The sequence below is a fragment of the Prionailurus bengalensis genome, chromosome E1, assembly GCF_016509475.1.
Source record: "Prionailurus bengalensis isolate Pbe53 chromosome E1, Fcat_Pben_1.1_paternal_pri, whole genome shotgun sequence".
Lineage (NCBI taxonomy): Eukaryota > Metazoa > Chordata > Mammalia > Carnivora > Felidae > Prionailurus > Prionailurus bengalensis.
The window spans coordinates 28,048,506-28,073,719 of record NC_057347.1 but is presented as its reverse complement, the minus strand read 5'-3'; the positions used below and the strand labels follow the sequence as shown (position 1 = coordinate 28,073,719).

General features: G+C 51.2%; 1 protein-coding gene across 8 annotated transcripts; it reads right to left on the bottom strand.

The window, feature by feature from the left end:
* Positions 1 to 1,261: 1,261 nt before the first annotated feature.
* On the bottom strand, positions 1,262 to 24,703 carry SEPTIN4 (septin 4). Of its 8 annotated transcripts, none has more exons than XM_043583930.1 (14): positions 23,066 to 24,703; positions 22,377 to 22,421; positions 21,120 to 21,127; positions 7,887 to 8,180; positions 7,414 to 7,507; positions 6,884 to 6,970; positions 6,257 to 6,380; positions 3,182 to 3,316; positions 2,952 to 3,069; positions 2,762 to 2,863; positions 2,479 to 2,575; positions 2,195 to 2,390; positions 1,965 to 2,064; positions 1,262 to 1,753 (listed from the first exon to the last, which is right to left on the bottom strand). In XM_043583930.1, exons 1-14 carry the CDS (start codon positions 24,663 to 24,665, stop codon positions 1,277 to 1,279), a joined length of 3,477 nt encoding a protein of 1,158 aa, XP_043439865.1. In that variant the 5' UTR covers positions 24,666 to 24,703; the 3' UTR covers positions 1,262 to 1,276. The 8 variants fall into 8 exon arrangements, with proteins under 8 accessions (XP_043439865.1, XP_043439868.1, XP_043439866.1 ...); XM_043583933.1 differs by having other exon boundaries at positions 1,262 to 1,603; positions 23,066 to 24,702; XM_043583931.1 differs by having other exon boundaries at positions 2,228 to 2,390; positions 23,066 to 24,691.
* Positions 24,704 to 25,214: the final 511 nt, after the last annotated feature.

Here is a 25,214-nt window from a genome sequence, read left to right as displayed (position 1 = left end):
AGGGCAGACGCCCTCCCAGCCTTTAGCCTATCGGGTGTCGGAAGACAAGACAGTACCTGGGAGGAGGAGGTGCGGCCCCGGAGAGGAGGCTCGACCAATGAGAAATCACAGCGCGTCCCTGCGGCAGCCAATGGGAGAGCAGTAAAAGGGGGGCTGCTGGCTTAGGCTCCAGGGGCCGGAAGTGGGGGGTGGCTGTCGCCTACTGGTAGCGCAATTGGAGGCGGGGCCTGGTAGTGGCCCTACAGCCACTTCCGGCAACGACCGGCCTTTGGGTGTAGTTCTCAAATAGATCCCCGGTGGCACCTCAGTTTATCCATTTCAGTTTTGGTTTCGCTGCGGTCATCGCGTCCCAAACCCAGAAAGGGAGAAAAGACCCCGCGGGCTAAGGGAGGAGGCAGGCCTAGACTCGAGGCTCTGCCTCGGTCTTCTTCGACTGGAGGCGAAAGGGTTTCCTCTCTTCTGCATCTTGACGGGTTCCTCCAACCCTCACTTTGCATCGGTGAATCGACCCTGCCGTCCTTCGGGACCTGCATGGTGCCGTCAGTCCTGAGTAAAGATCTCTCACTTGTGAGAGATGAAATCTGGATCTCAGGTTGCCACTAGCTAGCTGCGACCTCCTGGTCTGTAAGGAGTAGGAACAGGACTCACCCAGCTCTTCGCTCCTCCCTTTCTCCCTCCCCGGCCCCGGGGAACCAGAGCAGGCAGCATGGCTGAAGGTGGCCGCTGGAGGTCGCCGTGGCCGTGCGACACCACCAACCCAGCCTAAATGGAGAACCGTTGATTCAGACTCTCGACCGGTAGCTTCACTTTGGGAGTTGGCCTGAATGCTTTAATACTAGCCCCTGGGGACAAAACTGTCTTCACGTGTCTTTGTTTATAGAACATTGGAACTTTTACCGCAGCTGGTAAATTCCAGCAAAACAGGAACCTTACCCGTGTTCGCTTTAACTCCGGGATCTAGAACAGTGTCTGCAACCTAGCAGATGCTTAATATTTGTTAAATGACTACTGAACTCTTCCAGGACAACGATTGTACTTTACTCCTAGCACTTACTACAGTTTTGAAGATCACAAGGGTTTCCGTATTTGTTCAGTGTTCTATCACAGGCTTCCTAGAGTGCAGAGTTTAATTCTGTATATCCCTTTCCCCAAATCAGGGAAAAAAGGAAGTCAGGAGGCTGCATGCAGGTAATACCATGTTTTCCCAAGAGCAGATTTCAGATCCAAATCTTCTATAGAACTGAAACTACTGTATGTGGGAAAGATGAAGAGGGGATCAGGCCCTAGATAATAGAGCTGTGGTCAGTGTGATGGAGAGGCCAGATTCGATTCTAGGCAGGGACTGAAACCTGTCATAGGAAAGGAAAGTTTTCCCTACTAAAAGCCAGAAACCAGCACCCTCCTTCAGCACCCTTTCAAAAGTGGGTCCTAGGATCTTCTTGGTCTCCAGGGGCTGGTAAAAATACAGACAGTGACACCATATGGCAGCCATAGATTTGTTAAACTTTATTTCCTCTGAGTCTCTGGGGAGGCAGCAGGGATGTAAGGCGAAGTGGCAGTAGCTGCAGGGGCCTGAGCAGAGCTGGTGCTGGGACGGGCCGGCCTGGGCAGGATGAAGAGGAGATTTAAATATCCAGGATTGAAAGCCAGCTAATGGGTCTCCTTCATCTGTCTTTGGATTTTGTGCAGCATCTCCTGCATCCGCCGCAGCTGGAACAGGCACACCCATCAAAATGGGGCCTTTTAGAGAGTCCTATAGTGTTAACAAAGTGCCCCCAAGCTCTAATCCCTTGAGCCAGGGCCATGGAAGCCCAGAGGTGTGATGGAGACCCTGGGTAGAACCATTAAACCACAAGTCCAGGTGGTTTAATGGACCATTAAACCCAGATAGAAATACTGAGGTTTATAGTTAAGCAGGGACTGCCCCCAGGCTGTCAACCCCTACCACCCCACACTGCTCTCACCTCCTCATCTTTCTCTCGGATCAGCCTCTCAGTTTCTGGATCTGTCCCTGGTGGGACAGCAGGGATGGGGAAGTCGGTACCACTCTCTCGAGTCAGTTTGCTGAGGGGAAGGGGAAAGGAGGGTTGGTAAGGCTAGGGGGACCCCAGCACCTGCTTGGACTGAGCCCAGGGTCTGTAGAAGAACAAAGGAAGGGCTTGGTCTCACTCAAGGCTGTGCTTGGGATCCCCACCCTTGCCAGCTCTGTCCTGGCTTCTGGTCATACTTGCGATTCCTCTCTTTCACCACCAGGCGGGTCATGCTCTGGATGCACTGTGCCCGGTAGTTCTCATAATGTGTCTCCCGTGTCACATCCTTCAGGTCCTGCATGTGAGTACGCACCAGCATTGTCCTCAGCTTCACAAAGTCGCAGTGTCCTGGATTTTCCACTGCACAGCAAGGCTAGGGGTCAACCAGGAGCATTGGGAGAGCCACTGAGGGCAAGGAGATACCCAGGTCACCAGCTCAATGCTTTACCTTCCACAATGCCCCAGGGGTAGAGACGGCCCCGAACTCGCCGCCCTCTGGCCTCTACCACAGTGTTGCTGCCAATTACAGCAAATGGGATACTTTCCTGGAAGAAGTTAAGGGTGCCTGGTCAATACTCCCTGTTCTCACCTGTTCTTTTTCACCTATATCTTTATCTTTTCTGCTTCACTCTAGAAAAGCAGCGTGCTCTCCCACCCTTTATATAGAATTCCACTTCCCTCTTCTGCCCAGAAGAAACAAGATGGAAAGGGATGCCCTCGCGTAGCCCCACCTTTAGGGCTTGGTCCTGTAATTTGAAGTCTTCATCCTCATCAGAGTCACAGTCTGGGAACTGATAGACCTTGATTCCAAAGTGCTCAATCTCCTCTCGGATCTGGCAAACACATGAGGACCCACAGTTCTGGGGACCCCATCCTTTCCAGAAGCCCAGTTGCTACCCTCCCCCCACCGGCTTCCCTCACTTTGCGTTTCTTGCGCTCCACTTCAGCAGGGGTCAGTGTGTCCGCCTTAGCCAAGATAGGCACGATGTTGACCCGCTGATGCAGGGCCTTCATGAATTCAACATCCAATGGCCGGAGCCTGGGAGATAGGAATCTGTGACCACCTGCTAGTGGCAGCCCTGCCCTGGTGCTCCCAGCCTGTTCCCTTGGCAGCACCTGGTAGTGTTGGGAGCCTCAGGCTCAGACCATACCCGTGGCCGAAGGGTGAGATGAAGTACAGGCAGCAGTGCACCCTGTTGTCTTGAATGTTCTTGCGGTTCAGGCCACTCTCATCTCGGAAATACTGCTCAAACTGCTGATCGATGTATTCTGCCACAGGCTTCCAGCTGGAGCAGGGACAGACAAGCAGAGAAACTGTGGGAGTGGGGGCTGCCTCGTGAGCTTTGGGACTACAGAGTAGCCCACGTCCTGAGCAGTGTTTTCAAGACTCTGTTATCCCCTGGCTTGCTTTACTACATCTTCAGGGAGGTCCCTGGGTGGGACAGGGGTGCATCTGACATGTCCCAATAGAAAATCAGACTAAGCACACAGGCAAAGTTCAATAAATGCTAGTTTGATGAGAGGAAAAAAGCCTAGGTGACCAAACAAACCAATAAGAATAAGGTGCCTGCAGGTGAACACCAATTGGAAGCCAGGACAGCCCTCAGTCAGGTTCACAGTCCAGCCTCAGAATCTTTATTTATGTGTTTCTACTCTAAACCCACCCTTCCATGAAGGCTCCTTCCAGTGTACATCTATGTACACTATTCTCCCCTTCTCTCCACCACACTGTAAATATATACGTATACATATACACACTTGGCCTTCTGACTTGTCTCTGTGTCTGCCACTACACTGTCTGACCTATTTACTAACTGAAGTTGATTGACACATATGTTAGAGAACTGCTGCCAACCCTTCCCATCCCCGCTGCCACTAGACCATAAGCCTCTCAGTGACAAGGATGATTCATACTTGTTCTGTATCCCTTAAAATGCCCAGCACTGATTGGACACCTAGTATATGCTCAATAAACTCCTACTTGTTGACTAAAGTATATGTGGAGGTGCACTGTATACTGTGAAGTGCCAAGCAAATGAAATGATTATTCTTGTGGAAGGAAAGGAAAGGTACGTAGGTTGATTGAAGGAGAGGGTGATACTTGCTACAGTACGAACCAGGTGCTGGTTTGGGTACAGTGTCATGGCAAGCCCAGTGTACTGAGGCATATACCGAGAGTAAAAAGGGTGATGATGACACGGAGGCCACCTTGATCCATCAGGAATATTTACATCAGGAGACCATGTACCATGTGCCAGCACAGTGCTGTGGCAAGAATATAAGAAAAAATGGCCCTCCCCTCAAGACTAAGACACTGAAGCTGAAGACGAACCAGTGTGCTGAGCTGAAAATCACATGTTTTAATGATAAAGCATGTGCTGAGGACTCAGAGCACAGAAAGGTCTGTAAGAGTCTGATGAGTCTGTGAAGCAATTACCTAGGGTCAGCTTTCTGGGAATGCAAACTGTGCAATCAACACCAGGTCCTGATCTCAGAAGGGCCTATGCTTGGTTTACTTCTCTGCTGTGGCTGTCTTGAAATTCTTAATCATTCTAACCAAGGGGCCCTGCATTTACATTTTGTACTGGTGCTGCAATTATAATAGGTATAATGTAAACAAACCTTTACTTTAGGGGTTTTTTTATGTTTATTAGTTTTGAGAGAGAGAGAGAGCATGCACGTGAGCAGGGAAGGAGCAGAGAGAGAGAAAGGGAGAGAGAGAATCCTGAGCAGGCTCAACACTGTCAGCCCAGAGACCAACACAGGGCTCCATCTCATGAACCGTGAGATCATGACCTGAGCTGAAACCAAGAGTTGGACACTTAACTGACTGAGCCACCTGGACACCCTACTTTAGTTGCTAATACACATTCACATGCATCATTCTGGGTGATTTTCAGATCAACTGGATAAGATGGTAAGGGCCAGTATGTTTCAACTGAAGAAACAGGAATGCAGTCATTTGCTGAAGACCACGCAGTTACTATATGCTGACCCAAAATCTGAACTCTTGGGCTAGCCATCTTAACACTGCCTGCCTAACTTCTTCATCAAGGGCACCACCTTTTCTCCTGTCTTTATCATTCATCCTCCTTCTCATCTACTCACTTAGGTCTGACCATTATCTAAGCATCCCTCCAGTTTCTGAAAAAATAAAGCCAAGGATGATGGGGTATGTGGCAAAGCCACCTCTTCTTCTGGAAGGTAGCCTAGAGGACGCCTGGAATTTAAACAAAGTTCAACCTATTTTTTTACCCTTTGCCTCCTCTTTCTCCTCCTCACCACTCCCTCAGTGCACTCTCATCCCTTTAATAAACTTGTTTGTGGCACCTAAAATGTTGCTGGTGAAAGAAAAGGAAGGAGGGGAGGTGGTGTTTATTGAGCCCCTACTAGATCTAGATGTCTGGCCCTGTGCTACATGTTTCCACATGTGTTTGCTTTTTTTGAGGCTCTTCTTTCTTATCTTGTGTCTTCACCCCCATTACAGAAAGTACATTAGGTCAGAGTCAGAAAGTTCATTAAAGATCATCTATTCCCAGATAAAGAAGATGTGACACACACACACACACACACACACACACACACACACACACACACACACAATGGAGTATTATTCAGCAATCAAAAAGAATGAAATCTTGCCATTTGCAAGATGCTAAGTATTATGCTAAGTGAAATTAGTCAGAGAAAGACAAATATCATATGACTTCACTCGTATGTGGAATTTAAGATACAAAACAGACGAACATAAAGGAAGGGAAGCAAAAATAATATAAAAACAAGGAGGGGGTCAAAACATAAGAGACTCTTAAATACAGAGAACAAACTGAGGATTGCTAGAGGGGTTGTGGGTGGGGGGATGGGTTAAATGGGCAAGGGGCATTAAGGAAGACACTTGTTGGGATGAGCACTGGGTGTTATACATAGGGGATGAATCACTGGAATCTACTCCAGAAATCATTATTGCACTATATGCTAACTAAGTTGGATGTAAATTAAAAATAAATAAATAAATAAATAAATAAATAGGAAAAAATAAACAAAAAAAGATCTTCTATTCCCACTCTTTTCCTCTCACTTCAGCTGCCCTTAAAGGGTGGTGGCATGCTCAAAGGCCATAAACTCCTGACAATTGTGGCTATGTCTGTGCTTATGTGTGCATCCGTGGATGTATGTGTGTGTGTAATGGGAAGGGGGCAGCTGGGGCTGTGCGTGGTCAGACATACCACTCTGTGTTGTTGACTGCATCCCCAAAACCCGGTGTGTCCACAATGGTGAGCCGTAGCCTCACACCCTTCTCTTCTATGTCCACTGCATGTTTAGTGATCTCCACGGTTTGCATGATCCGCTCTGCAGGAAAGGGAAACTGAGACCAGGGCAAGGGCAAGGACCTGCCCAGTCAGGACAAACCGCCCACCCCAATCAGCTTTGCTGCCCAGAATGCCTCATCCACACTGCCCCCCTTCCCACCCCAGGCCGCCTGGGGGCCTGTTCTCTGGGAACCAGCAAGGAGCACATTTCCCAACACAGGAAATGCCGGTGGCTGTTGGCTCTGGCCCAGCCTCTTCTCTGCTCCCGGCTCTTTTCTTGGATTCCTGGAATCCTTTGGGGGTCAGAGACTCACTCAGAGAGCAGGATTCTGGTCCCTGCCTGGCTTCAGCACCCAAGTCTTTAGGGAGCTGGCTGGTGGGCTGCCAGGCTAGATAGGCCTATGGAGAGATGCCATCAAGGCCCTCTAGGAAGCCATGGTTTCCTGCATGCTGGGGAAGGCCCCAGCCCCCAGGCTGTGGCATGAGTTTGATTTCCCAAGTCAAGTCTGCATGCCAGTCTCCATGCCCCTCTCCTTGCCTTACCTTCAGCACCGAGGAGTTTCCGGTCCCGGTACAGATCAGTGAGGAAGAGGCTATTGACAAGAGTGGATTTCCCCAGTCCAGACTCTCCTGACAGGCGAGAGAGGACAGAAGATAAGATCTATAGCCAAAAGGCAACCCCACCAGAACAAGGTGTGTAGAGAGCTGCTTTTTCATCAAATTGGGAAGAGACCAACTGAACCATAGCGTTTTAGAGCCAGAAGGAAGCAGAGAAAACAGCTTGTCTAGCCTTCTTATTTGAATGAGGCTCAGTGAGGATAAGAGGTTGCCCAAGGTCACACAGAACAAGGCAAATACTAGAAAACTGTTGGTCAGGTGTTCTTTGTACCATTGCAACCCCCCTCCCCCCAACACACACATACACAGTTTTGGCCACCCATGGCTCCTGGCTACTTTGCAAAACTGCATGGCTGCTGGCTGCTTCTTCCTTCCTTACCTATACCTCCTCCCCAAATACATACCAGCCCCACCTGAAACACCCCCTGCCTAGCCCAGCCCTTCCCCAGCTCTACCTGCCACCATGAGGGTAAAGTCAAAGCCTTTCTTCACAGACTTTCGGTGAACTTGATTGGGGAGGGTCGCAAAGCCCACATACTCCTTGTCATCCTAATGGACAGGAAGGCAGAGTGTGTCAGAGTGAGAGGCAGGAGGGGTCCCAGGACCCAACACCTTCTCCCTCCCTCCTAGGTCTTTGCCCCAGCCCTAGAGGAATGGTGTCAAACTCCCTTGAGGCCCCATCTGGGGCCACCAGCAGGGCTCCTGCCCCTGCTGATAGTCAGTTTCCAATGCACCTGGGGGCCAACACCGCAGAACTGGTGCTGACACTAGACAGGAGAGGCCCCAGCTCAACATGCATGCATGCATATGTGCACACCTATACACACACATGCACATACACGCACAGACACTCGGGATCTCTCTGCTCCCTCCCTGGGTCTTCCAGCACCAGCCCACTGAAAGGCAAAGACAGGGCTGGAGGCTCTACCTCAGAGGAGTCATAGGGATCAAGCTTGCCCCATGGACTGCGGGGTCGGGCTGAGGGGCTGAGAGGGGCTGAGGCAGAGAAGTACTGCTGGCTGTCAGAGGGCTGGGGCCACGAGGGGCCTTTGAACTCCAGGTCATCCTGGTAGAGGTCCGGGGCCTGGGGCTTTGGCTCCAGAACTTGGGGCCTGGACACCCAGGTCTTGGCCTCTGGTTGGTGGCAGCTCTCGCTTCCTGGGAAATCCTTCACGAACTTGTTCAGTTCTGTGTCATCCGTGGCCTCCAGGAAGCGCTTGATCTGGGGGTTGGAGGGGAGGTGGTGGGAGGATGGGGGGGAGTGGGTAGGTGGCATGAAGGGAAGAATGGAGGAGGAAGTCCAGAGAAGGTGAGAGGGAGAGAGAGGAAAGTGATTGTGGTTAGAAGGGAAAAGAAACTGCACTAGCAGCCAAGCCAGAGGAAGTGCTCACCATTCCTCCCTCACCTGCTCATGTGCCTCCCCAGCCGAGATGCCAGGAAAGACCCTGGAGTCCTGGAGCAGCCCTAGGCAGCCCCCAGTTGTTGCAGGCAGCAACTGTTCTTGGGATCAGAGAAGCTCCAGTCCTGATGTTCCCTCTTGACAGGGTGCCTGCTGCCCTGCCCTTCCTGGGGGGTCTGACCAAGCCAGAGACCAGTGAATGCCCTAAAGGCCAGGAAGTCAGACTGAATAAGGGGGAGCAACAGAGGCATTAGAACTGAGATGAGGATGCGGGCTCAGGATCCAAGGACAGTGCAGAGAGTCAGTCAGAATGGGACAGGGGCAGGAGGGAAGTAGGGAGGGGAGAAGGGACCTGCCAGCCCCAGGTAAATCAAGAGCCAGCAGAGGGCCCTGTGCCTCCTGTCACTGCAGGTCAGTGAGCTCTGGGAGGGAGATGCAGACTCTACTGGGGGTGCTCACTCTCCAGGGCTCACTGCCCGGAGCTCAGTACAGTTGATCTGACACCTCTGTCCCTTATTCCAGACACTGTGCCACACCAGAGCCTGAGGGTAGGCCCCAGGAGACTAGGGCAAACCCGCCAGTGGATGCTGAGTGCAGGGTAGAAGGGAGCTGGAAGGGACCCAGTGAGGGAGGATGGGAGGACACTAGGCTGCTGACAGCCCCTACCTGTGAGGGACACATAGGAGACAGCACCCATCAGTTGTCTTTTGCCCCCTCTGCCTGGAGTAAGATTCAGCCAGCCACGCAGGAAGGGATCTTGCCCCAATGGTGAACCACAGTGGGGTGGACAAACAATGACTGGCTCTGTGTAGAGACCTGTTCCACCCCATCTCCCAACCTGGAAGAGAGGCCACTTCCCCCCACTCCTGCCACCAACTCTAGACCCTAAAACTTCCTCTCTCCTTTGGGGGCCAGTCCCCTTTGTGGAGTGCCTGGCAGTGCTGGGCTCAGCTCTGCCTCACAATACCCACATGCCACCTCCAGACAATGGACAAGGGCTGGCTTCAGAGGCTGACTCACTCCCTGGGGATTGGCCAAGCCAGTGGGGGCTATCCCGGACCACTGTGGAGACCCGGCCAGGGTGGAGGGAGAGAAGATGGCCACAGTCTTCTGCAGGTCCCCTTTTTACAAAGGGAAGAATTGAAGGAGGCAGACATACACATTGCCAGGTTTATGCTAGAGGGAAGTGATTTAGAGGCTACAGGGAAAGTCCCCTAAGAACTACTTCTAGGCTGTCACCTCTCAAGTCCCCACACCTGCTTATAGCCATCATCTCCAAGGCTTGCCTGGACAGAGGGGTGGAAAGAGGCCCTTTAGACTGAAACTGGAACCAGCATGTGGGGGCTTAGTGACCAAAAGAGGGTGTCCTGAAGCAAGCCTGACCTAACAGGCTCTTCTCAGCAAAAGTATTTATGGGATCCCATGGAGCAACTGTACATCTCAGTTTGTTTGTTGTTGCAGCATAATGATTAATTGTGCCCCTTTTCACTCTCAAAAGTGTCCCGGCTTGGACAATTAATTATATGCAACAGAGAAGAGATGGGACTGAGGAGGGTGGGGTCCCACAGGTCCTGTTTTCTGGCAGCTAGAGTCTGGGGAATTCCAGGAAATTCCGCCTCTCTGCATGACCCCACAGTGACCCAGCAGTTGGTCAGGGTGGAAGAAAGAAGACTGTGTTCCACCTGGTTTCCCCAGGAGCACTGAGCAGAGGGGCAGCAGTTAAAAGAGAAAGGAAGGCCCTGATTGGGACCCCTACCATCCAGTCTTCCAAAAGTCACCAGGAACCCAGCATCATTCTCCCTGCCAGTCCTGGCTACTTGTCAGCAGGAAGCGGCCCACAGAGGCCCTAGACAAGGCGTCAGGCACTAGGCTCCTCCTCACCTGCTGCCTGTCCTTCCCCACCCCCAGCTCCCAGGGTAGCACCTTACCCCAGCTTCAGTCCTGTCCTCAGGGACAGAACTACCTTGCCATCCCAGCGAATGGTCCATGTCCCTCCCACACTTCAGATACCCTGTCGGCAAGCTCTAGGTCTAATTTTATTCCCCAGGAAAAGTTGCTCACACACGGAAACAACCTGGTCTCAATGTTCTTGTAATCCAGCTTCCTGGCTTGCTCCTTTCCCTTTCTCTTTGGCCCCCTCTCCCCCCTCCCTGTCTCTGTCAGGGGCCAAAACAGCTTGTGGAATGTCGTTCCCCACCCCATCCTCCTCCCTTTCCCTTGGCTCCCACCCTCCAAGGACAGCTCGGCTGCAGCAGGATCACTCTGTCTCTCTGCAGTCCCCTCCAACTCTGATTGGCTGTCTCATGACGCCTGCCCGCTGCCTACCCCGGTGGGCACAGCACCAGCCTCCGGAGTCTGTCTGCAGCACAGGCTCTTGATCCACCTGGCCTGTTAACCCCCAAGGGCACCGAGGCCTGCCAGAGGGTCATGAGCTGTCCCCAAGGTGACCTGGCCCATCAGTACATGGGGACAGCCACCCAGGAGACTCCACTGTCAAAGGACTCCAAACTCTTTCACCTTAACTTTAAGCAGTGCTGAAGTAGGGTGGGATGTCCTATAATCCCCTAGAAATATGTTCTCATGAGAACAGCCCTGCTTTTCTTCCTAAGCATCCCTTTGTGTTTTCCAGCAGAGAACCCCAGTCTCTTCAGACATCTGCCCCTAGATTTCCCTGCAGAGTCCCAGCCACAAAAGGACTCCTCCCACCCTAGGATACCTGACCTCTGACTCATGGGGACCCATATCACTTCCATCACCCCACTGCTTCTAGAGAGTCAATGGAAGAGCTGCTAGCACTCGTTCTCTGAGAGACCAAAGGGAGGCTGGCATGCCAGAGGCTTCAGAGTTGCCAATTAGGTGGGAGACAAACTGAAGGGCTTGGCTGGAAGGGTGCAGATGGAGCACCTGACTGGGAATCAGGAGGCCAGTGTTTCTGGTTTGTCCAGAAACCTTTGTGATTTTGAATATTGTCTTAATTTCAGGCCTCTAATGTCCAGTTGTGAATGGCCCTTCCTTGCCTCCCAGGAAGGCTGGGGAGAGATAACTCAAGCTGTTTTGAAGCTGAGGAGAGAGAGTGTACATCTCAAGTCACAGGACTGTTATTAATGTTGGCCTATCATTCTTTTCCCATGCAAACTAAAACCCCCTGGGGAGGTTTCCAGGGGAGGCTGGGGAGCTCTCCCCACTGTACCCACTGACCTCCATAGTGGCTGGGACACTGATCTCCTTTCACAGAGAGACCTCTTATAGAGAAGTCTGGCTTGACATAAATCAGTCAGCCTAAGAATTCGGCCTAAGAGGCCTAAAGCTGAGGACTGTGGTGATGGTGGGGATGTCTTTTAATTAGAGGGTGGCTTCAGCCAAGTTGAAAGCACCAAGACCTCAGCTGAACTGAACTTAGTGTGTGGCAGAAAAGCCCCTTTTGGTCCCTGCTGGGCTTGGCAATGGGGACAGTCAGTTCTCCCCAGGCTTCTATCACTGGAACAATCAGTGTGACGGTACCCATGTGGAGGGAAGTGGGGCAGGGATAAAGACCAGTACCACTTGGCCTCTCCCAGGAACCCCCTCTGGGGAAGGTCACAGAGTCACCAAGACTTCCTAGCCAAAGCTTGGGCCTCAGCCTGGACACAGCTTGAAAGACAAAAGCCCAAAAGGTTGGCCTTTCCAGACCTGGAAGCTTCTGATTCCATGGGGCCCAGGGAGTTCCCTTCTGGAGGCTGCCCACAGCCAACATCCTGCCCCACAGGCTGGTCATGGATCTCCTCCTATTGTAAACAGCCTGTGCCTCCTAATGCAGTGGGCAAATGTTGGGGGGCCTCCAACCTGGGAGGAGAGGCTGGCATGGGGCCTGGAGGCATTGACACCCAGCATAATGTGTTTGTGGCAGGCTCTGGCAAGGATGGCAGAAGAGCTGGCACCCTTACAGTCAGACATCAAAACTTCCTACCTGGGGGTATCCAGGAGGCTGACTGGGGTTAGTATCTCTCCTTCCAGTACAGGCGGGTGGCAGGAATGAGTTCCCCCACCCCCACCACTGCAGAGGGACCTGGTTTGGGGTAGTGTAGGATGCAGCAGGAGGAAGCTTCCCCATGGGTCCTGTCTCAGAGGCAGTGATGTATAGATGATCCCAAGGGTAGGATGGTAGGCTAGGCTTCCCTCTCTCAGGGGTCCCTGGGCAGAGGGCGCTGTGGGAAGAGCCAGGAGATGCCCTTTGCCAGGCTGCGGGAAGGAGGGCCCAAGCGTCTCACCATCCCTCTCCGGGAGGCAGGCAGTGTTTGTAGGCCTCCTCTGTGTGTCTTCCCAAGGAAGTTGGTGCTGCCCCTGAGCCCAGGGTAGGTGGGTGAGGAGGGGTCATCCAGGTAACAGCTGACTCAGGAAAGGGCGGGGGACCCTCACCTCCGCGTGTCGGCTGACGCGCCTTCCCCAGCCTAACACGCGCGTCTCTGCCGGCGGGCCCCCCCACCTCCCGTCAGCACCGACCCACTCCCCGGTCCCAAAACGCGGACAGCACCCCAGCCCTCGGGGGCCGCTCCGCCGTTGCTCGGATCAGAGCGAGAAACTTGGAAGCGGCGACGCAACGCCGTCCACCACCACCAGCCAGAGACAGCGCCTCCCGCCCGGCACAGCCGGGGCTGCTGCGCCGCTGGTCCCCGCGGAGCCGCTGGGAGCAGCGGGCCCTGCGCGCCCCGGCCCTGCCCCGCGCCCGCGCGCCTTACCATGGCTGCAGCCCGGGCCGGGCCAGCTCCGCAGGGACAGCGTCCGAGCGACCCGCGGCCGGAGCTGCGAGCCGACCTCGAGGGACCGCCGGCCCCCGCCCGCCGCCCAGAGTGCGGACCGGCCGGGGGCGGGGCGAGTCGGCCCTGGGGCGGGGCCTGCCCTCTGAGGCGCGGACGCCTGCAAAGCTGAAGGCGGCCGCGGTCGGCTGGCTGAGGGGAGAGGCGGGCCTTGCAGCCCGTGACCCCCCCGGATGAGCAGAGGCGCTCAGGACAGCGCAGCACTGCTCACCTGGCTCTTCCTTACTCAGCCCCTAAGAGTAGCCTCTTCAGGCAGCGCATCACCGTGGGGGCTTGAGCAAATCCCCCAAGAAAAGGGAAAGGCCAACCTAGCATCCCCAGGAGAGGTTTTTCGAAGGAGAGGGGTTTGCCCCACGAGTCGGGAGAGACTCCATTAGTTACCGAAGGTTTTCAGGAAATGAACCCAACTGATGTCCAAGTTAACTGATTGCCCCTACCCCCTCTACACCTCCTAAGGTAGAATGTCAGACTTTCTCTACCTTTACCCAAGCTATGAAGAAGAGACAAAATGTTCCCTTCCTGCAGGACCCTAGATTAAAGATTAAAGAGGATTTGCTGCATAAATTATCCAGGGATCATCTGCTGGAAAGGTGGAAGGGAAGAGGCTGAGTGGCCTTTATGGGGCAGTAGAGTCTTGTCTGGGGCTGAGGGAAGTGGGAAGTGGCAGCCCAGGTGTGAGCCAGTCTATGCTGGGCAAGCAGGTGAGATGCTGTGGGGACAGATGCCTCAGCAGCTTTAGAAGCATTAGAGGCTCAGAAGGGTCAGCAGCAGCAAGGAAGAAGTAGATGCTTAGAGGGTGGGGGTTGGTGAGGATTTTCCGAGCTAATACAGGGCTGAGCTGGTCAGGCTTCTGTGAAAGTTTCCAGAAGTATGCCTCTTCCTGACTCCCACAAATTCTCCTCCAGGGCATGCTGATTTGCCTGAATACACTTTGAATAAAACAGGTCCACAGACATGGCCCTCTCTATTGGTAGAACACCCAGAAGCCTGCCTACTCTATTTCAGTCTGATCTGTGACCAGTGGTCATGGTTGGGATCAAGTTAGAACTTAGCAGAGGGACGGAGGGGGGCCTAGGTATACAGATGAGAACACGTTCAGAAAACATGGGATGGCTATTGGAGACATTATTAGATATTTGGCACTGGTGGACTGAAGGACGGAAGGAGTGCCATTGCTTAAAGAAATCAGGGGCATTCACGGGCTAGCAAGTTGAGGAGGAACCTTCCTAGCTGGGTGACCTTGGGCGACTCACTTTACCTCTCTGGACTTCAGTTCCCACACCAGAAAATGAGGGGATTAAACTAGGATATCGCCAGCAGCTTGGCTCAGATAAGAGGGAGCCTCTCAATGTATAGAGAGTTTCCTGGAAAAGGCCTGGGGTAGATGAAGAGATCTGAAGCTGTACTCAGGAAAACAAAGACATGAAAGAGTTTCTTTAGAGAGAAACCAATGGCTATTGGAAGGCTACAGAAGTAGCAGCAGCTGCTGCAGTCAGACCTAAACATCAAACTCACTACACAAAGCCCCACTGTTGGGAACTAGCTATAGGCCACTAACACTCACGTATGCACTCATAAGACTGCTTCTTGAGTGCTTCCACTGGCATTCTGCATGGCCTGGGCTGGGAGTGCTGGGCCGAGGGGAGAAAACCTATGTCAAGGAAGACAGGCCCCATCACAAACAAACCCTTGTTTTCCGCAAGTGTACTTCCCTCCTCCCCCCAGTCCTGGTTGTAGTCCAAGTGTGGACACAGACATGTCTCAGAAGGCAGCCCAGCTAGCTCATCCTCAGCTGTGGCTGGAATCCCAACTCTGCTCTGGCACCAGCTGCCCTGGCCCCCAGCAAGCCCTGTGTGTCCTGAGGCATGTTGGTGCCAGCTTGTTTTGAGGGAAGTGAGCCCCAAAGAGAGGCCTGGGACTGTGGAACTCATCTCTACACCAAGACTCTTAGGGTCTTGATGCTCACCAGTGTCTTTGTAATCACTACATCAGCTGCCCAACATGAGGCATGTTGGGTGAAGTAAAAGCTAAAGACAGACTTTGAGCCATTCCATCTACATAAATCTCGCATACTAACTCTGAAGCACTGTGAGTTTCTGAGAGAACTTGGCCTTGGCTTAGGACCCCATACCAGCTTTGCAATTAGCTCACCGCCTGAATATCCCTTCTCCTTCATGGGCCTCTTTTTCCGCCACTGAGAGAGAACTGGACTCCCCCCAACTCCAGCTCTTGTGTTCTGTGATGGTGCAGGTAGCGTCTGACACCTGGTCAGAAGCAGGGCCAAAATATAGCTGCCCTTGTATGAGTCACTGACCATTGAGTGCTCCTCCCCATCTCCAGTTAGCATGTGGACTGGCCAACCTTGCCTCAGGTACCCCTCAGTCCTTAGAGTCTGACTCTTCCTTGAAATTCAACATCCCACCAGAAAATGATATCCTTGACTAGAGTACAATTTCCCATGCACTGCTGGAGTGGGGATTTCAAGCCAAGGGTCTGGGGAATGAACACTTTGTTTGGCACAAGGGATGACTCTTCTGGGAACTCAGATCAGCACACACCTCCAGTCTGCTATCAGGAGGTCCCTCTGCTTAGGTCAGGCTAGCATGGTCTATGTGGAAAAACTCCTGGCCCCCTCCATTGGATCTTTCCTGCCTACCCATGGGTGAAGGTTGTGTGGCACCAAACTAAATAAGGATGCTGTACTTGGGCAAAGTCAAGGTCCAGGTTCAAAAGCCAAGAATAAAGAGTGATTATCACAGGAAATCAGGATTTCGGATCTGCATGACTAGCAAAGGCCACTTTTGCCTCTCAGTAGCAGAGTTTTCTTAAGTGGCACAAGAACTAATTGTATCTCCCTTCCCCCAGAGGTGATGAGCCACTGATGATATAGTCAGAGAGCTCTGGTAGGGGCAAAGAACTATTACCGGGTTGTGTCTTTCAAGGAAACCTTAGCCAGCCTGTCCAGAAAGTTCTGTGCAAAGGCAAGAAACCAAAATACCCTCAACCTCACTCCCACCCCTAATGTTCCCCAGTGTCTCATGATCCTGGATCAGGCATGAAATGTGGGTGGTAATGTCAGGGGGCACTGTTTCCTGGCACCTGTTGTCTAGCTGTGGTAAGAGGCAGTTCTGGAGCCAGTAGAGTGCCAGAGGCCTGCCAGAGGCCTTTCCAACACCTTCTCTGCAGTAGGGCAGGGCACAGGAGCTGAGAGATGGAAGAGACTTACATATGCATTGGTGTGTGACCCCCTTCAAGAGCCCCCACCCTACATCCCATCTTCTTAAAAGTTTCCCACGACTAAAAACTGACTCTACTGCCCTTCAATCTTTGGGCAGTGTGTTATCAAAGGTCTTCATTACCTGGAGTTGAAACCTGTGTGTACCTGGACTTTACCCTCCAAGTGCCTCCATGCTAGAAGCTTTGCTAACTCATTTCACTGGACTTTGTTTTGTTCTTTGATGTCCACACTCTTTCAGGTGACCCATCTATAGACTTTTCTCTTCCAAACTAACCATAAGCCCCTCAAGGACAGCGAGTATGACCTCTACTCACTTCAATTCAGTGAACATGTGATATAATGTCCTCCTGGATGCCCAGGACTCTGCCCCCAGGAGGTGTCTGATCAATATGAATTGACTGAAAGGATTCATTGATTAGTTTTCCACTCTGATTTTGGAGCACAGACAAGCCTTGAGGCTCTGGGCCTCACTGACCCATCCATAACTTGCCCTTCATTCTGGCTGCTTGCCAGCTCATACTTCATCTCCCAGCCTTGTAATTTCCATGCAAAGACACAAATGTTACCCTCACTAAAACCTTTCCCTTCATATTTTGTGATATCTGAAGGTGCTGCTGAAATATTGATAAGTTACTTTCCAGGAAGATGTGGCTATGGAAGAAGGGTTTCTACACCACATATGAATCCCTGGGGCAGGGTGCTCCCTAAAATACTCTCAGTCTTGAGGAGCCAGCTCTGCAAAATGGGGAGCAAAAGTTCACTTCATAAGGTTGCTGTGAAGATTCACTAAGGTAACACACTTAGAATGGTGCAGGTACTAAAATGAGTGGTAGCTACTATCTCAGCTAATGAGAAAATTATCAACACCAAATCAGCAACTATCACTGTGACCATTTCAAATGCTTTCTCTACAAACAATTAGGAATGTGCATGTGTAATAGTGTAGAGGAATGGGAAAAGAGCCCTTGACTAAAGTGACATTGGAATGACCATGCTGCCACCAACTGTAGAGTCAGCTTCTCCAGCTGAACCCCACGCCATCTCTAGAAAACTAGTCTTGGTTTCAGACTTACTGAGCTGAATTCCCAAAAACAGCCATCATAGAGACTCTTGGAGCTAAATGACTTTGCCTGTGGTGGGTGTGCCAAGGAAATGACTTTGGCCCTGCCCTCCCACCTTCAGCGTCAGAGCCTGAGCTTCTCTCAGGAGCTGCCTCACATTCTGTCCCCTTCCTTCAAGCGTGCACTTGGCCCCCAAGGTGCAGCTGTCTCTGGCCTCTCCCCTCATGGCAGCTGGGCCAAAGGCAGCTGAGCAGAAGAGGGTAAAGGGACATGGTCATTTCGTCACTCAGGATAGCCTTCCTCTGGCTGAGCAGCTGTCAGGGTGGCTTCTGTGTTACAGATTTTCTTCCTCGCCCAAGTATGCTTCCTTGCTCTCTGAGGCCAAGCTCCCTAATCTATCCAGGCCTGCTATTTCTCCTCTTACTTGAAAACCCCACCATTTCAAACACCACCAAACTTCTCTGATAGAAAGATAGAATGTTGGAGATGGGTTCCAAGCAGGGAACCAAGTAACTTCTGGAAATACACCAGAAAGTCCAAAATAAATGTGGCAGGTTCTTCCCTATGTGGGATCATTCTGAGAAGAGTAAAAAACTAAAGGATTCTGGCCTCAGTTCTACCATCGACCACAAGAGAGGGGCATAGGATTTTCCTGCCCCCATTTTATAGTCAGAGGGAGCAATCTGCTCAGATCTCACAGTGAAGGCAGGACATCACCCCCCTGCCCTGTGCTTCCAGTGGCTCTTGCTGAGGCATAATGCACTTTAGCCTGTCCTACGGTCACCATTTGTCCTAGTTTGCCCAGGACTGGTGGGGGTCCCAGGACACAGGATGCTAAAACCAGGAACATCCCAGGCAAACCCTGAGTTGGGTCAACCTAGCCTATCCCCAGAATAGCAATGTGGGTCAGAGGTTACCAGCCTCCCATCCAGCTCTGGACTTTGCTGCCCATGGTAGCTGAAAATGAACAAGGTGCCATCTGACACGAAAAGAAGCTGGGTATCAAGGGTCAGGCTGCTATGAAAAGCCTCCCGAGGTGCCCTGCCCCATTTTTAGCAGCTCTGCTCCATTCTTTCAGTTCTCTCTCCTCTCAACTATAAGCCTTGGTACAAAGCAAGAGAAAATAAGGGGAGTGGGAAAGATGGTTCTAACTAAGGTTCCTTTCAGACAGCGCATATCCTGGGATTCTGTTAACATTCCCATGAATGCAGAGACTCCCTGTGTTCCTCCTGGACTCTGGATTTTTCTCTGTCGAGGAAGTCTGAGCAAAACTTCCCTGAGACTCAAAAGCCAACAGGAGGCTGGCCATACCATCCCCCAGGGGCCAAATGACAGGTCACTCTAAAGACACTGAAGTTTGCCTTAGGTATCACTGAGATGGCCTCCCCTGTTTCCTGGCCTGTTTTCCAGAGTTGGTTTCTTGCATAATTGATAGAGATAGAAGGGAGTAAACCACCTTGTCTGCTGACAGCCTGAGAAGTCATTTGCAAGGGCAAGTAGGTTAGGTGCTTTGAGGACAAGGTTCTTGGGGCCAAGGCAGCTCCATCCATCGGAGCATTGAAGCCCCTCCCATCAAGAGCTGCTTTATTCCAAGGAATTCCCCAGGACCGTGTGGGAAGACAGCCCCAGCTGACACCATAGGGCACCCTCAAGACCTTCCTGTTGAGCTTCTGCTAGTCTTGATACAAAAAAACAAAATCATTAGGAATGATTCCCTCATTCCAGCATAACCTTCTCTGGGGAGATTCCAGCCCCTAAATTACCAATCCAAGGATGAGAAGCATCTGTAATCCCTGCTCCTTAGACAAAAGGGCCTTGAGGAGCCACTTGGGAGGAGACTGACACTTAAGAGAGAGAGAGAGAGAGAGAGATGGTTGAATCAGGCTCCATCCTCAACTATGGACCCAGAAGGGCCTGTGAAGTTCAACAACAAACATGCTGCTGTTCACAAGCCAGGAGCTGTGGCTGGCCACCAGAGAATTCCTGCCAGGAATGGAATCTGGAACAGACTCTACAGTCAACCATTCCCAGATCGGAGGAACTAGAGGCCTTGGACACTAGCACCATCGTCTCTAATGTGGGAAGGTCTGTTGGCCATTCAGCCTGGAGGACAGGCTGGGGAAAGCCTAGCACTCTCATGGTTTGTGAGGAGTCCCTGGCCCACCTCCATGACACCGCACTTCCAAAGAGCCAGAGAAGACCAGCAGGCCCAGCTGGTCTCTCCCCAGCTTCTTTCCCCAGCTTCTGGGGAGCAGCTCTGCCGCCAAAGAGGGCTGGAGAGCTGCAATTATCCAGACAGGATAAGAGCTATTTTGGGAAGGAGCCGTTCTGCTGCCAAGGCTTTTTTGACTCTCTAAACTAAAACAAGATGCACAAAGAAAGGGGGTGAGGATGGGGGAGAAAAGGGAAGAACTTTCTCAGTCAAAACCGTCATATCCAGAATGAGGGAAAACACTAACCCCTTCCCAAAGGTAAGAGACTAGCTATTAAGATATCTCTAGCTTTGAGAAGGCGAGTGTAACCTGACCCCCCCCCCCAACACACACACATCCCCTAATGACTCCTTCTCTCCTAAGTTCCTCCAAGAGCACATATTCAGTCTGTTGCATTTATTTGGACATTTGAGCACAAACTATTTCATATTGTTGTTTAAATGTTTCCTGTCCATGTCTTATCTCCCCAACCAGATGGTAAGTTTCTCATGGCCAAAGAATGTGTGTGCTCTGAGGCTTCAATGCTCTCTCCAGTAGTGCCTAGCAGAGTGCTAGGCATCTGAATGAAGTTGTTTATGAAAGGAAGGGAGAGAGGGAGGAAGGAAGGAAGAGCAAAAGGAAAGAGGGAGAGAAGGATTTACTGTCTCTCGTGGAGGTGATCTCTAAATGTAGTTGTTCCCACCCACAGTTGAGCTCAGGGCATGGGGCTGAATAAGAAGCCATGGCAGAGGGAGTGGCAGCCACATTTTTGGCACCTCCCCTTCAGCTGTTCCATCATCTGAGCTCAGGCTGTCCTGCTCCACCTCCTTTATTTGTTTTCTATCTGTAATTAACTGTCCATCCTGGGCTAACCTATGGATGGGACCCATTAAAAGCCATGCTAGGCTCTAGGTAAGGGAGAGATAGGGTAAGAGAAAGAATGGAGGCAGGAAGAGCTCAGACTATCTTATCAAACATGGGCCAAGAAGAACTAAAGTAGTTATAGGAATAATGCACTCTGAAATCAGGACACTCTTTGCCAAATTCAGGACACAGGGCTGCTGAGAGCAGAGTTTACCTTGTGCCTTTCCAAGTTGAGGACTCAAATAGTGTGTAACCCAGAAAAGTGTTCCCTTTCTGGATTGCCCTAGGCTGAAGAGGGGAGAGCCAAGTGGGGGCTGATCCAATGTATGGTTTCCCAGACAGCTTTTAGATCACCTTTGTGCAAATCTCCTTCTGGGGAGATGCAGCTCCCCCCACCCCGCCAAGTGCACAGCATGGCAAGTAGAACACAGGCTAGATTTCAGCTCCCACTTGCCCTCTCTGCTAGGTACCCTTGTGCAATGAACAACTTGCCCAACTATAGGGAGAGTTCTGTCTGTCTCCCTCCATTCCTGCTTCCATGAGAGGTTAAGAGAGGGACTTGGATAAGGGGGAGCATGGGAAGACTGGAAGTAACTTCCCAGGGGTGTTCTTACCTCCTCATCTGTCATAATGGAGAAGTAGAAGTCAGGCATTCCCAAGGGACGGCAAATGGAATTCAGAGAGTACCAACGGGAAGGGAAAAAGAGAATTTTACTAAAGATCTCCAGTGGACTTTGGCATAACCTGGCCCAACATCCTTTCTAGTGAAAGTGGCCCAAATAGCAACAGCTAGTAAATTTACAGCAGTAAATACTGAGGACTCACTGTTACCAGGCACCATGCTAAGTGCTGTACATGTAGTAGCTTGGTTAGTCCTCTTATAAACCCTAGAGGTAGCCATTGTTCCCACTGACAGTTGGGGCAACTAACAATTGGAAAAATAAAATAAATTACCCAAGGTCACAGTGAAAAAATACTAGACACAGGACTCAAACCTAATACTATAACTCCAGAGTCCACACTACTAAACCTCAGCTTTATAGAGCTTTGCTCTCTCTGAGGGGCAGGGACAACTTTCTCTGCTCTTTGCTGCCAATTTGATAGCTCATGCGGTTGGGACTGGATTGCATTCACAGGACTCTCTCCTCCCTAGGGACTTCCTCATCCAGAGCCCTGGCCTCCCTCATGCTCACAGGAATAAAGCATATCTTGGGCCACAACATTCAAGGCAGGAACTCTTTGTTACTAATATTCACTATATGAGGGTTGGTCCCCTCTCTCTCCACCAGAGAGGTCAAGAGTACAAAGGGGGGGAGGGTGTCACGAGGCCCTGGGGATACTTAAGGATTCTAGAGTTGGCTACAGGACCCACTGATGGCCTCAAGACAGAGGCCTGGACATCCCTGGAGATTGTGCCTGGGAAGCAGCCAATAAATACCTCCCAAGTCTGGGCAAGGGGGCTTGAGGAGAGTTCTGACACAAGACCCAAGAGGAGACCCATCAACCTACATTAGGGCGGGGTAAACCCTGAGTAAGACTGTGAAACAGGTAGTTTGTCTTGGTGACTTTTTTTTTGGGGGGGGGAGGAGGGGGTTAAAAATCACGAGAGGTAAGACTAGCTAAACTGAAAGGCATAGGCTTAAATTGTTCTCCATTTCAGAAATGACTACTTCCCATTGAAAGGAGGCTCTCGAAAATGAAAAAGGTTCCAAGTCCCAAAGGAATGACTCTAATAGTGGAATTATAGTCAACCCTTTAGTATGTGTGGTGCTAATCGACCTAGCTCTGTAGATACATAGCGGTCATCCTTCCACCTGTCCTCCTGCCTCCCAAACCCCAACAACGGACCCACAGGAGGGAAAATCACAGACCTTTTAGCCACCAGATGACACGATTATACATTTCCTCAGACACATCTGAAAGTAACAGAAATTGTTGCTCTTTTTCACTGTGGGATGTATACCTCTCTCCCCGCTACTTAACATTTCCCTTTTAGGCTCTACATTTCTCCATCCAAAGGTGCCCTCAGCCCTTGATCCTCTCCAAGAAGCCCCTGCAGTCTAGGATTAAATCCTGCCCCACCCTTTTCTCCACCCTCTGTGCCACTGTTAATGCCTTTCCCCTCTTGGAAGTCTACGTCCTAGCGTATCTGTGCTTCACCTTCTCCACTTTGTTGTCAGAATATTTACCTGAGAACCTTATTTTCTTTACTAGCCCTAACCAGCCGTAGTCCCAACTCAGTTCTTTATCTCCATTCTTGGGAAGCGCTTCCTACCCTGAAAACCACTCTCTATTACTTTCCATTGAAAGGTTAAGCAGCGTTGCATGGAAGAATCAATGCCTGATGCCTGCCCAAGCATCGTTATTGATGTCATTAGCTTGGAGCTCAAAAAAGCTGGCAGGGAAGGAATGGGGCAACAGGCTCAAGGTTTAGCTTGAGCACTGGCAGGAGAGCAGCTCTGAGGCCCAGAATGAAGAAGGGGACTGACTTTCCTACCCACCCCAATGTCCCACCTCACTAAATTGGGGCTGCACCTGGGCAGTCTGCTTCTTCACATACCCAAGAAGAAAGCACTAAACCTTTGAATGGGTTGTTTGGAGGTCTGCTTGAGGGCTTGTGGCATTTCCCTCAATGGTGCCTGGTTTGGAGACTCCTTTGGTGGTGATAGTGGTGGTGGTGTTGCTGATGGTGGTGGTGATGGACTTGCCTTCTCTCTCTGGAACATCATTTCCTCACAGAAAGGACTTGAGTCCATTTCAAAAAAGGACAATAAAGGGTCTGGGGGAAGAGGGGACTTAGACTCAAAATCAGGTGTTGTCGGCCGGCTTTGGGATGTTTCAACTTCAGGATTGAGTAAGGCCCACCATGAACAGTCAGGTCCATACCTAGGTAAGGCCCGAGGGGGTAAGGGCCGAGGGGTCAGTTCCAGTTCTGCATGGACCGAGGGCTTTGGGGAGGGTTCTGGATACCTGAGTGCAGGTCCTGGGGACATGCAGACACTTTCTGAGGGTCTTTGGGTGTGCTGCTTATAGCTGGGTTCTGGAGTGACAAACATAGATTTGTGGGGGTTCTCAGACACTGCTCGAGATGTCACACGGGGAGCTGAGTATAACTGTTCCGCTGAAGAGATGGTGACCCTGCGGCTGACCTCGCCATCTCCTCTAGTTGAGGACCTCAGGTTGGACTCTACTTCTGATGATATTAAGTTCTTTGGGGAGGTCTTGGTGTCAGTGTAGACAGACTGCTTAGGGATAGTCTCAGGATCTGAACGCCTAGAAACTCGGTGTCCACCACTCAAATCCTTTAGGATAGAGAGTCTGAGGGATGATTCCAAGTTCATATTCCTATGCAAAGTCTTGGGTTCTGTGTAAATTGGGCTGGGATGACTCATTTCACACTCTTGGCCAGGGATCTTTCTTTGGGCTGTCCGAGAGTCTGCACTGACTCGGCCACTGCTATGTTCTGGGCTAGAGGGTCTTCTTGGAGATCTGATCTCAGTAGCAGTCAAACCCTTTTGGATGGGTTCAGTTTGGACTGCTTCATCCTTTGGGTAAACCAAAGTCCTACGGGGAACTCTGACCCCTTGTGGGTACTGGACCTTGGAGGGTGGGTCTTCTTGCAAGATTTGTAAGTTATCCTTCTGGTCTACAAAACTCAACCGGCGAGAGGATTTGGCATCAGGGGTTAATGAGTAGCGATTACTGATGTCACGCCCTGGCTTGCTCTCACCCCCTCTTCGTGCTGATTCCTCTCTGGATGGGCTAACATTCCGTTGCGTCTGGACAGCATGGGAAGCTGATGTTTGAGTTTGCTGGATCTTTCGATGAATAGAGGGATGGCGGTATGATTCTGATTTTGATCGGGCCTCGCTTCCTCGAGGGATGGGTGTTTCACTGGGCCCTGACTGGGGGGAGATAGAACGTGGATAGTCTGATGCTGAATGGAAAGAGGGGAGATGCCCAGCTTCTGATCTTCGATGGGGTGAAGGACTTCGGGGGGCTGCAGCGGTTCGGGAGCTCGAGGCAATCATATATCCTTGTCCCCGCTGAGGGGTTGTGTTAGTAACCTCAGACCCTTTCTGTGCTGAAACTGCTACCTTGGACCCAGTTTTATTTGTCTTGACCATCCGATAGACTGAGCTCCTCTGGGTAGATCCCATATTTTACTAGCTGGCTTGTATTGAGGATCCTAATGAAGTCTGAATGTTTACCCTTGGCTTTAAAAGCTGCTGCTCTTGTACTCCCACAAAAGTGGCTGTTATTCTAAGAGTGTCTCAAATAGTCCCCTTAGCTACCTGCCTGGTGATGTCATAAAGGAAGGAGCTTCCTACTAAACACCCTGGCATACTGCCACAGTTCTTCAGAGAATCTCAAGCAGTAACTGCAAGGAAACTGCGACTTGTCTTTGGAGTTGACACCACCAGATCTTTGGTCAAGTTCTTAGTAAAAACAGTTTTCCCTAGTACACAGGGAAGGCTCCAGACTCTCCGTTACTCTCCACAGATTCTAGGAATTCCCAGACTCATCTAGAGAAGGAATCAGTCTGAATATCCTGCTAAGGCAAGGCTACTCAACTCAATCACTCTGTGTTAGTACCAGTTTTAATAAGATGCAAGTACAAAGTTGTCCCCAATTTAGTTGTATAGAAGTAAAAAAAAATAGAGCTCCATACTTTTCTGGGTATCAGAAGTGGTTTGGTTGACCCTGGG

Bases quoted from the DNA above. Each gene is read 5' to 3' on its own strand.
- SEPTIN4 (XM_043583930.1), bottom strand. From the start codon at position 24,665: ATGGGATCTACCCAGAGGAGCTCAGTCTATCGGATGGTCAAGACAAAT. The intron at 2,576-2,761 runs GTGGGGCTACGC...AACTTCTTCCAG, and splicing joins TACAGGACCAAGCCCTAAAG to GAAAGTATCCCATTTGCTGT. The intron at 1,754-1,964 runs GTGAGAGCAGTG...TTAACACTATAG, and splicing joins TCCGAGAGAAAGATGAGGAG to GACTCTCTAAAAGGCCCCAT.